The sequence below is a fragment of the Microcaecilia unicolor genome, unplaced genomic scaffold (assembly GCF_901765095.1).
Source record: "Microcaecilia unicolor unplaced genomic scaffold, aMicUni1.1, whole genome shotgun sequence".
NCBI lineage: Eukaryota > Metazoa > Chordata > Amphibia > Gymnophiona > Siphonopidae > Microcaecilia > Microcaecilia unicolor.
Window position 1 is genome coordinate 105,473 of NW_021963047.1, and position 12,408 is coordinate 117,880.

Here is a 12,408-nt window from a genome sequence, read left to right on the forward strand (position 1 = left end):
GGGGAAAAGGGGACTGGGTGGGGGTGTTCAGAGGGGAGAAGGGGGCTGGAACTGGGGGCTGAAAAAAGGGGCAGAGAGGGGACAGATCCTAGATGGAAGGGGGAGCGAGAGGGAGGGCAGACCCTGGATGGATGGGAGAGGGAGGGCAAATGGTGGATTGAAGGGGCAGAGAGAAAGGGCAGACAGTGGATGGAAGGGATGGCAGAGAGAGAGAGAGAGAGAGTGAAGACAGATGCTGGATGGAAGGAAGACGGTGAAAAGAAGATGAGGAAAGCAGAAACCAGAGACAACAAACTGTAAATAAAATATATTTTTTTTATATTTTTTGCTTTAGGATAAAGTATTGTAGATGTGTTAAATGTTTATAATAGAACATGTAAATAAGGTAATCTTTTTATTGGACTAATTTTAATACATTTTGACTAACTTTCGGAGAACAAAACCCCCTTCCTCAGGTCAGGATAGGATACTGTAACAGCACTATACTGTACTGACCCGAGGACGGAGGTTTTGGCCTCTGAAAGCTAAATGTATTAGTCCAATAAAATGGTATTATTTTACTTTCTATATTTGTTTTATTTCTATTTGTTAATTTGTAAAGTGGTGATTGGTACTTGTTAGTTTTTTTCAAATTTACATCTGCTGTCTTTATATTTTGCACAGTACTAGGGGACAGTTTCTGTGGTGTTGCATTGTATGCAGAGTCTGGCATTGGGGGTTCAGTTTAATTTTTGTCTAAATAGAAAGTTTATGATTACTTATTCTATAGTGGATTAGGGTGTATCTGTGTTTGTGAAAAAGACATGGCTTTCAGTTGGCATTGACTGTGCAGGATCTACGACCTGTACTATTCTGTCTGGTTTCGTTTTACAATAGGTGAATTGATGTTCTAGTGCTCACTGTAGTGTTTAAGATGCTTTCCTTTTCCTTGTGTGACTTGTAGAAATGACTGCTTATGTTATGGTAGAATTGCTCTATAGGTCCTGAGTGTTTTGTATTCTCGGCATGCCTAGTACTGGATTTGGGGGGGGGGGGGTGTTAAAAAATGACCGGCCACTGGTGTCAACTACCCTAGGTACGCCACTGTAGTCAGTCAACCTACTCAGACATTCAGCCAATCTAGTCAGCCACACCTTCAAAAGCATTGTCTGTGGCGGTCTGAGTTGTGCAAATGTCTACCATCATAGTTCCTCCCTCTATATCTTTCACCATGATTGTTATTGAATAGTGAATGGTATCCTCTAGTGTGCAAAATGCAGTGGAGTACATTGAAAAGGAAAAAAAAAAAAAGGCAGGAAGCCTTTGAAGAGGAAGCCATCAAAACTATTTTACCAAAATCCACATGAGACCAGAGTTAAAGACCTAAATATGTGTATTCTAGAGAGAGGGGAGATATGACAGAGGCATACAAATACCTGAAAGATATACACCAAATACAAGAAGATTTTTTTTGTTATTTATTGTAAGACTAGTAAAAAAGGCCCGTTTCTGACACAAATGAAACGGGCGCTAGCAAGGTTTTCCTCGGAGTGTGTATGTTTGAGAGAGTGTGTGAGAGAGTGACTGTGTGAGAGAGAGAGTGAATGTACGAGTGTGTGTGTGTGACAGAGAGAGAGTGAGACTGGGTGCGAGTGTGTCTGTGAGAGAGAGAGTGTGTGTGTGTGAGAATGAGAGTGTGTGCCAGGCCCTCCCTCCCTCCCAGTTCCAGGGTCGTCTGTCCCCTCCCTCCCTCCCTCTGAGTTCCAGGGTCGTCCCCTTCTGTCCGAGTGCCAGGGTCATCCTCTCCCTCCTGCCCTTCGAGTTCCAGGGTCCCTCCCTTCCTCCGAGTTCCAGGGTCGTCCCCTCCTGATTTATCCTTTATAAGGAGAACGAAACATTGTTGATTTAAACTTAGAATGAACTCTCTACTTATCTTATAGAGGGATTGTTGCGGTCATGAGTGAAGTTCTTCTTGCTGGGGTCCCAGTCGATAAAGTGACGTAAAAGTGGTTGTGGTGTACAGTCCAATCCCTGTTGGAGGTTGTTGATGTCCAGCCGTTAGTGTCTCATGCTCAGTTGACCCTCCGTGTTTCAGGGTCGTCCCCTCCCTCCGTGTTAGCCTCTGTAATCGGGATATTGGGCAGCGCTGGGATAACTCTGCAGGGAGGGTGGGGGCCGAGGGGGGGGGGGTGATGTGCCATGAGGCCAGGCTGCTGCTGGCCGCCCTGCTTTTTTCCATCGCCTTCCCCGGTGGTGCCGTGATCCATGTCCATGTCACATGCCCTGCCCCCGGGGGTGTGGCCACAATGGCAATGGTGACGTCAGCCAGGGCTTCGGAGCCTAGCAGACCAACTCTGAAGAAAATCACGGAACAGGCAGCCAGACACATAGAACGTTGGAGGTGAGAATTATTATATAGGATATGTACAAATACAACCAATGGTCAAAAGCAAAACATATCAAAGTTTTACAAAAATGTAAGTACAAAAAAAAAGTCCAGAGGAAAACAATATTGTATTGTAAAAAGGACTACAAATCCTGGAATGCATAAAGTGACAAATGCGAACTCCCCTCCCCCCCCCCCCTTACAAAGCCGCGCTTACTACTGCCCGTGCGGTAATGCCGATACAGCCCATTCAAAGTGGTTTGCATAAGACTAGAGCCTGCCTAAAGATATACAAGTTAGTGTTTTGTATCGTGAAGGAGTGAATGGGGGCTAGGGCTAGCAAGTGTTCTAAGATACAGTAGGAAGTCATATAGATCCTGTTGTGCCTAACTTGTTTTGCTGCCTGTCTCAGTGCATAGCAGCCAGCATGAGCAAACTTAATTTCAATTGTGTTAACGAATCATTTTGAAAAGTTGGCGTCTACGTCTCAGTGTAACATTAGCAAGAGATTTTTATTTTTTTTAAGAAAAAATGCTTTTCCTTTTCCCTTCCCGTTTTTATTTATTTTATTTTTTTTAAACAGCTGTCATTCCCCGGACAGGGGGTTAGAGACAGCTGGCGTGATCTCAAGATTCACCTTTGTGATGTCACCGGCCTGACTTACGCTTGGCAAAAACGAAAGTTACACTCCCCTGTTCTGTAGCATCTGAGTCCAATCCTCACTTTCTCCTATGTTGAAGAGCTGGAGATCGTCTTTGCTCGCGCGCCGGCTTCCGAGCTGCCCCGCAACCCCAGCTGTCTGGGCCGGGTAGGGCTCAGGCTGGTGACAGCTGCAGCGTGCTATCGCGAGAAGGCGCGAGAACGCTTATGGAACACAACAAAAGTGAAGAGGGGAGAGTAAACCTGAGGTCTTATCATGGCGGCTTTTATCGTGGTGGCGGCGGAGTCGCCGCCGCGGAGCAGGGAGAAGAAAGTAGCTACCGCTGTCCGCCTGAAAACCGAGTTGGGCCGACCGGACAACAGCCAGGGAGTGCAGCAGCTGAGTGAGCTGTTGGACGGTGTGCTGGGCGTTGATAGGCCTGCGGGTGATTCCGAGGCGCTGGACTGGTGTCGGTGCCTGCTGGCTGGCGGTGAGAACTTCGAGGACTTCTGCAAGACGGTACGCTCGTACGACAACGCTACTCTTTGTGGCCTCGTCTGGACAGCCAACTTCGTGGCTTACCGCTGCAGGACGTGCGGCATTTCGCCCTGCATGTCCCTGTGCGCTGAGTGCTTCAACCTGGGCGATCACGCCGGCCACGACTTCAACATGTTCCGTAGTCAGGCCGGAGGTGCTTGTGATTGCGGTGACAGCAACGTGATGCGGGAGAGCGGGTGAGTCAATGCCTAGGGAGGGAGCATGACCTTTCCATTCATCCCCTCCCCAATGTAATAGTGTTGTCATTTTCTGGCCTGCCAGAACATCGGTGACAGCAGACTTGGACTTGGTAGCTATTAATAGCATGGGCACAAACTTCGCTTTGGATTGGTTCCTGCTATTGGAAAGTAGGATCCCAGGTGGATCAGGTGCATAGGTTGCATCTCTGTGGTTGCCCAGGGTGTTTGAACATCTCCCAGCTTTGAGCAAACTCCTCTATAGTATCCAGGGAGGGGTTAAGATACATTCAATTTTGCACCTCCGATCGTATTAAAAAAAATTAGCTGCAGTGGTCAGGTGAAATTTTGTACGTGTTAATAGTATTGTATGGTCATCCGGGCTAAGATTTTTGCAAGTATGAAACTGTGTGAAGGAGTAGGACTCTTGGCATTTGGTCTTTAAATATTTCACATTGTGCTGCATACTAATATGGCCTGAACAGGGTGTTTTCAATTTTGTTTATAGGCAAATACTTACTACATATTTATATATATATATATATATATATATATATATATATATATATATATAATCATTTATATCCCACACTTTCCCACCCATGGGCAGGCTCAATGTGGCTTACATTAGTTTAAAAAGACTTACATCAGTGTAAAAAGGCTTGCATCAATCTAGTAACAAACAATCAGATACATTAAGGGTGAAGTAGTTGGTGAGTAATGACAGGGGAAGAAAAGAGAAAGGTGCAGAATAATTCAATACGGCCGCATAACAGTGACAGTTCAGGAGTTACTAATGCAATGCGGGACTGTAGCCTAAGCTTTTCTAAATAAGGTGATCTTCAGTGATATTCTGAAAGCCAGTTGTTCGGAAGTAGTTTTAACTGATTTGGGTAAACCATTCCACAATTGTGCGCTGATATAGGGGAAAGGTAGATGCGTAGCTGGTTTTATACTTGAGGCCATTACATGTGGGGTAGTGGAGATGTAAGTAAGAACGAGAAGATTTGTAAGAATTCCTGGTAACATATTAAAGATTACTACTGATTTCACAATTTGTAGTTTAATCTACTCTGTTTAAATATCATTTATGGTCAGGGCTGGCAGTACTGTGTGGTGGAGGGGGAGAGAGGGAGTGCTGAGGTTTAAGGGGGGGGGGAGGTTGGGTAGGAATGGAACCCCAAAACCTTGGTACTTCCTCTGCCATGCTTAACTTGCTTACCTTGGGGCCCATGTAGAAAGCCTTGTGGTAGAGCCCATACTATAATGCAGAATTAGAGCCAAAAAATAACACGGCATGCTAAAATCAATGAACATGCGAATTACTGCTGTTAAATTGTGCCAATAATCTGCAGCTCTACAAGCATGCCCTAACAAGCCACCCCAAACTTGATACCTGTTCTGTCCCTCCCTCTGAAAAATCTGGCTGTCTAGGAACTCCCCCTGACGTGACCAGCCCCTGAAAAAATTCCCTTCTAGTCTAGTGATTCCCTCCCTCCACCCACCTATTTCCAGAAAAATTCCCTGGCTGTCTAGTGCAGTGTTTCTCAAGTTGGGTCCTGAAGCACCCCCTTGCCTGTTAGTTTTCATGATATTGACAATTAATATACATGAGATTTATTTGTATATACTGTCTCCATTGTATGCAGCTCTTTCATGCATATTCATTATGGGTATCCTGAAAACCTGACTGGCAAGGGGGTACTCCAGGACTGACTAAGGAAACACTGGTCTAGTGGAACCCCCCCCCCCCTTTTCCCAGCAACTCCTTGCCTAGGCCCCCTCTGCTCTGTACCTTAAGGAAGTGTTTAGCCTCATAGGTACAAAAGCCTAAACAAGTTAGGAGAGATCCCACTTGCTGTTGCCTCCAATGCCATCATCTACAAAATGATGGTGCTCTGCCCGCACTGTGCATCCTGGGATGGCACTGGTCTGGGTTATTTTGCCATATAATGGATAAATTTCATTATATGGCAATATGATCCCACCCAGGGCATCCCAGGATGCACTGCGTGGGGCAGGGCAGTAGACCACCAGGGAATGTTGTGGGTGGGAGGGGGGACCACTAGAATACTAGGCCAACAACTTGTTTTCTGTATAGGGTAAGGGGGGGTGGGTTGGGATGGTGGCTAATAGTCTACCAGGGTAACTTGGGCCACTGTAGAAAGCTGTCCAACGCAGGGTGGTTGGGTTGGAATGAGGAGTTGCTGCTAGACACTTGATCCTGTCAACCAACCTTTCTATGCTGGTCTGGTCCTGGCCCAAAGTTTTCCCACACAATGTGCGAGGAAACTTTTTTTTTTTTTTTACATGCATGGCTGCAGGATACCTGTACTGGAACCCATCTTGGCTCAAAGAAAGGGGTCTATTGGGAAGATATTTTTGCAAAAATATATACAAAACCCCATTGGGTAATTGTAAATGTAAAAATTTAACTACAGTTCATGATTTGTCGACTTCTGGATTTATGAGTTTTATTGGCCAATGAGGTAAACACTATTTGTCCTTTTACAGAGGTGTGCTAAAATAAGCGTACACTAAATGCCCATATATTCCTATGGGTGTCTCTAGTATACAGTGGGGGAAATAAGTATTTGATCCCTTGCTGATTTTGTAAGTTTGCCCACTGACAAAGACATGAGCAGCCCATAATTGAAGGGTAGGTTATTGGTAACAGTGAGAGATAGCACATCACAAATTAAATCCGGAAAATCACATTGTGGAAAGTATATGAATTTATTTGCATTCTGCAGAGGGAAATAAGTATTTGATCCCCCACCAACCAGTAAGAGATCTGGCCCCTACAGACCAGGTAGATGCTCCAAATCAACTCATTACCTGCATGACAGACAGCTGTCGGCAATGGTCACCTGTATGAAAGACACCTGTCCACAGACTCAGTGAATCAGTCAGACTCTAACCTCTACAAAATGGCCAAGAGCAAGGAGCTGTCTAAGGATGTCAGGGACAAGATCATACACCTGCACAAGGCTGGAATGGGCTACAAAACCATCAGTAAGACGCTGGGCGAGAAGGAGACAACTGTTGGTGCCATAGTAAGAAAATGGAAGAAGTACAAAATGACTGTCAATCGACAAAGATCTGGGGCTCCACGCAAAATCTCACCTCGTGGGGTATCCTTGATCATGAGGAAGGTTAGAAATCAGCCTACAACTACAAGGGGGGAACTTGTCAATGATCTCAAGGCAGCTGGGACCACTGTCACCACGAAAACCATTGGTAACACATTACGACATAACGGATTGCAATCCTGCAGTGCCCGCAAGGTCCCCCTGCTCCGGAAGGCACATGTGACGGCCCGTCTGAAGTTTGCCAGTGAACACCTGGATGATGCCGAGAGTGATTGGGAGAAGGTGCTGTGGTCAGATGAGACAAAAATTGAGCTCTTTGGCATGAACTCAACTCGCCGTGTTTGGAGGAAGAGAAATGCTGCCTATGACCCAAAGAACACCGTCCCCACTGTCAAGCATGGAGGTGGAAATGTTATGTTTTGGGGGTGTTTCTCTGCTAAGGGCACAGGACTACTTCACCGCATCAATGGGAGAATGGATGGGGCCATGTACCGTACAATTCTGAGTGACAACCTCCTTCCCTCCGCCAGGGCCTTAAAAATGGGTCGTGGCTGGGTCTTCCAGCACGACAATGACCCAAAACATACAGCCAAGGCAACAAAGGAGTGGCTCAGGAAGAAGCACATTAGGGTCATGGAGTGGCCTAGCCAGTCACCAGACCTTAATCCCATTGAAAACTTATGGAGGGAGCTGAAGCTGCGAGTTGCCAAGCGACAGCCCAGAACTCTTAATGATTTAGAGATGATCTGCAAAGAGGAGTGGACCAAAATTCCTCCTGACATGTGTGCAAACCTCATCATCAACTACAGAAGACGTCTGACCGCTGTGCTTGCCAACAAGGGTTTTGCCACCAAGTATTAGGTCTTGTTTGCCAGAGGGATTAAATACTTATTTCCCTCTGCAGAATGCAAATAAATTCATATACTTTCCACAATGTGATTTTCCGGATTTAATTTGTGATGTGCTATCTCTCACTGTTACCAATAACCTACCCTTCAATTATGGGCTGCTCATGTCTTTGTCAGTGGGCAAACTTACAAAATCAGCAAGGGATCAAATACTTATTTCCCCCACTGTATAGTGTGTGCTAATTATTAGTGTGCACTAAAACACTACCATGCCTCTGTAAAAGACCCCCTCTAAAGGTACAGGATTGCAATTGTTAAGGTGTCTTGGATCCAAATGACTGAGAAGATTTAATTTTACCTCAAAGCAACTTATGGTCCATAACTGTGTGTGACTTCTGAAAATATTATTTATGGATGTGATACAGTGGAAAAATAGAAAAAAATGTTGAGAGCAGGTAAAAACATGAATAAAAAGTGATGAAAAAGATGTTCATATCAACACATCTCTCTTTTATAAAGATTATCCTTAGCCACAGATGAGACTAACCAGAGCTGAATGTAAAGTTGTAATCATTACACATCTAAAAAAATACCACTCATGACTATCGTGTTTTGTGTCTGTTGGATTTTATTAATTTATAAGTTCAAATGTAAAATAATCCATTTATAATGAGAAATCTTCCCAAAAAGATTTTTTGGTTGTTAAAAAAAAATCAGTTGTAAATGTGAAATATCCATGATCTGAATGTAGATTTCCAGGTTGAAATCTATTATCTCATTTCTTGTATTTATGTTTATACTTGGTCATTTTACCATTTTTATGCTGTTAACAAAATTGTAATTTTTTTAAATGTTAAACTGTACCTTCTGTACACAGCCTTGGGTAATAAATCCCAATAAATCTATTTAATCTTTCCAAAAATCATAAACATAAATACTTATCAGATAGGGATTCACAGAGATTAATCCTTTGTGTAGAGGGCACAATCAACTTCATATTGTTAGTCCAAATGGTTCCCACTATAGCCCATATCCCACACGAGAATGCTCCTCAGGGGGATGAACTTTTAAATGCTAAAGTAATCCATGATGAATCCTTATCTTAATTTAAAACATCTAAGTAGAATATTCTGTTAATGGAATGCAGGAGAAAAGCTTGACTGCTTTGGATTCATCATGATTTAATTTGCTTACATGTTGCAGGTTAAAAACAACCTTGTTTGACAACAACACAAAGTTGATTCTGTAGGGTCGAGGCCAAGACTCCACCCTATAAACCTTCTGGACCAATGGTAACTCCGTTACCCAGTCTTGAGCATTTGCTTGTATTAAAATACAATTCTTAAATATGTATAAAAGATGTGTTTTCTTTGGGTTAACCTTTAGTCTGTTGGCCCTCATCTGTTCCTTGATAATTTCTAAATGGATCCACAGAAAAGACCAGTTGTGCTTCATGGGTGTAATGATGAAATATGCCTAAAGCTCCATGCCCAGTGCTTCATGTGACAGCCTAGTCAGCTTCTGGGATTTTGCATCTCTGTGCTTTCCAAGTTATTTCTATTTGTGGACTGCAGAAGAGTTGAAATGGAAACATTATCCTACTCCTTGCAAAATCAAATCATTCAAAATTGATGTTTATTTATTATAGTTTGATCGCTGCCATCCGATTATAAGGTAATATTTTTGACTGTTGTAAATTATTATTATTATTTATTTAGATTTTGCTCACACCTTTTTTTAGTAGTAGCTCAAAGTGAGTTACATTCAGGTACACTGGGCATTTCCCTGTCCCAGGAGGGCTCACAATCTAAGTTTGTACCTGAGGGTTAAGTGACATAATTGGAACCTCTTGGATGTTCAGGTGATTCTGTAACTAGAGCTATCAGCCTTTTGTTTAATTTTCCTTGGCTCTAATGGTGCTTCCTTTTAGTTGCCCACTTGTTAGGTTTCCTTTCCTTGACTCACTGCTGTTGAACCTATTCCACTATCTTATGGTTTTAAAATACAAGTCTCGGTGAATTTAGGTTGCTGCATTGCTGGGTGTTGGACTGTACCTTTTGTTGTCAACACAAGTTAACATCTTCTTTTTAAGGGAACCTTGTTTTTATTGGACAGCATAGCACTTTCCTCTTGAAAGAGCTTTCAGATTGTAGTAATGCATTGTAGAAAATTACAGAGCACATGAAACCATTTTTATCGCTGCAAGAGCAGTGTAGTCGGGATATTTCTCGTTATTGCAGACCTTATTTATTTTATTTTAATTTATTTATTTTAAACCTTTTTTGGCAACTTGTTCCTGTCTCCTCCTTTGCAGTGGTAGAATTATTGGGATGATTTTCAAAAATGAGTAGGATAAATAGATAACTTAACAGGTTGCCTACTTATCAAAAGACATGCACACATATGATTAAGATAAGTGCAGAATTATAAAAACAACAAAATATAGATATAAAAAAAGCCCATTTTAAAATGGTATGCAAATGGTAAAAATGTGCAGCTGTGTCAGTTGCTTCAAAGTTTGCTTAGCTTCCTTTTTAAAAAACATAGGGATAAATGTTCAAGTGATTTTTAACTGGATAGGAGAGGCTTCTGCCCGGTTATTGTATTCAACTGGCCATCCACAGATTATTCAGTGGCACTTAACCAGTCTATATACTGCACTGAATATTGGCCATAGCCATGTATGCTCCAGTTGCCACTGCTCACCTGGATATTCACTCCCAGATCCCAAACATGGCTAGGCATTGAATAACCATGCATAATTCATCCTGCAGCTGTTGGTGGCTAAAAAACCGCTGACTGCATATTGACTCTTTAGTGTTCTTCGTATTCTTAAATACCTCCTTCAGCATGTGATTTGTAATGTCATTGTCTTCAGTGCATCTTGGGAATCTGAGGCTCTTGGTGGCTTCCTTTTTGTCTCTGCATCATATTCAGTTGAAATATGTCAGAAATTGATCAAAAAGTCCTCTCGTTTTAGATTTGTTGAGTAAGGCTTTTTAGAAAAAAAAAATTGATGACGCTTATTTCACAAGGAGTCTTTGTATTGGTCTCCTGCTCTGTGCAGGATGCATTGTTTGTATAAAGGAACTGATTTTGATAGTCTTACCTCTTCTGCATGTTCTGTATTTGTTTACATTTGTAAAAATTGCCTTTTTTACAACATCAAAGCGAAGTACAATAAAAAATTAGAAATTGAAAACATCATGTGTTTATAGGCTGTCAAGGGTCTTTAATTAGTATTATAGAATGAGAATACCTTGCTGCTTTAGGAAATATACATTTCATGGATTTCTTAATTGTTTAGTGAATTACTGCCTTTACATTTGTCCAAGGTTTGGTGACAGTTTAAAGCTGTGCTTGGATAAAGTAAAATGACTTTAATAGGTTGTGAGTTACCTCTATTTTAATGACTCCATTCCCTAGTGCATGTACCAGCCATGATAACATGTAGCTATCTTCAATATATTTTTATTCCTTTTCTACTGCTTTGATCAATCGGATCTGCGAGCCTAATAATTGCAGCCAGGGAGTGACAAACCAACCTGCTAAAGCAGAGGAATAAAAAAGATGAAACCCTGTAACTTCGTAGATTGTGGAACGGTTTAGAGGCAACAGTAGCAGCAAACATATTTCTCTGAAGTATAATCGGAGTAACCTTTTAAAATCTTTTTATATGGGTTGTGGCAAGGGGGGCTTCAGTTCTCTGTTAGTTGTGTGAATTTTGGACAGGAGATGAGTGTAGTCTGTGCTAACTGTGAGAGCTCACTTTTCACCTGCTTCTTTTTGGTCTGTGACGTGAATTGTGTGGAGGATGACAGAAATGAAAAGAGTAGTATCAGTGCAAAGCTGTGACACCCGGCTGACAATCAGCTTCATTGAGGGAAACTTAGACTGATGGCAGTAAAAGGCAGCTTTTTTTCCAGTAGGTGGGGAAAAACATTAAGGGGGCCCTTTTTACTAAGTTTTTAGGCACTAGTGCGCAATTAACGCAGCAAAAAATGGAGCACTGTGGGATATGCTCAGGCATCCTGTAGTCACATTGAAATCTGCACCTGCTTACCATGTGCTGAAACTTTTTTTTTTTTTGAGGGGACGTGTTATGGGCAGAGAGTGGGTGTTATACTAACCAGTTAGTACATCAATATTACTGTTTGAAAACTGGTTAGCACATGGATAATGCAGGAGTCCTTACCCCCTACAGAATGGGTAATTGCTCATTTGATAATTAAAAAAAAAAAGACCACATGCTAATGACAATATTAGCGCATGTCTACACAAATATATATCAAGGGTTCTCATACAAAGTCTGACTCAAAAATACAGTGGAAATACAAGGAGGAAAAAGCCTCAAGAAGCTCCCGGCTATACTTGGCAATGGGAGCAGGACTGCTTCATCATTGGCACAAAAAACCTCCTTGTCTGATTCAACAGTTCTTACACATCATAGCCAAAAAGGTTTTCTTTATTTTCCTATCCAAGATACTTGAACGTGCTGTTCACCGCTGTTGCCTTGACTTTCTTTCATCACAAGCTATTCTTGATCCACTTCAATCTGGCTTTCACCCCCTTCATTCAACTGAAACAACGCTTGCTAAAGTCGCCAATGATCTGTTCCTAGCCAGATCTAAAGGTCTCTATTCTATCCTCATCCTTCTCGATCTATCTGCTGCTTTTGACACTGTTGATCACAGCCTACTCCTTGATACGCTGTCCTCACTTGGATTTC

At 42.4% G+C, this 12,408-nt stretch overlaps 1 protein-coding gene across 1 annotated transcript in view; it reads left to right on the top strand.

Moving 5' to 3' along the window:
* Positions 1–3,174: 3,174 nt before the first annotated feature.
* Positions 3,175–12,408, top strand: part of LOC115458835 (E3 ubiquitin-protein ligase UBR3-like) — a gene marked incomplete at its 3' end in the record, with an annotated part of 174,823 nt that continues 165,589 nt past the window's right edge. The window contains exon 1 of the mRNA XM_030188658.1: positions 3,175–3,739. Coding sequence (XP_030044518.1) covers positions 3,282–3,739 — 458 coding nt within the window. The remainder of the gene's footprint in view (positions 3,740–12,408) is intronic.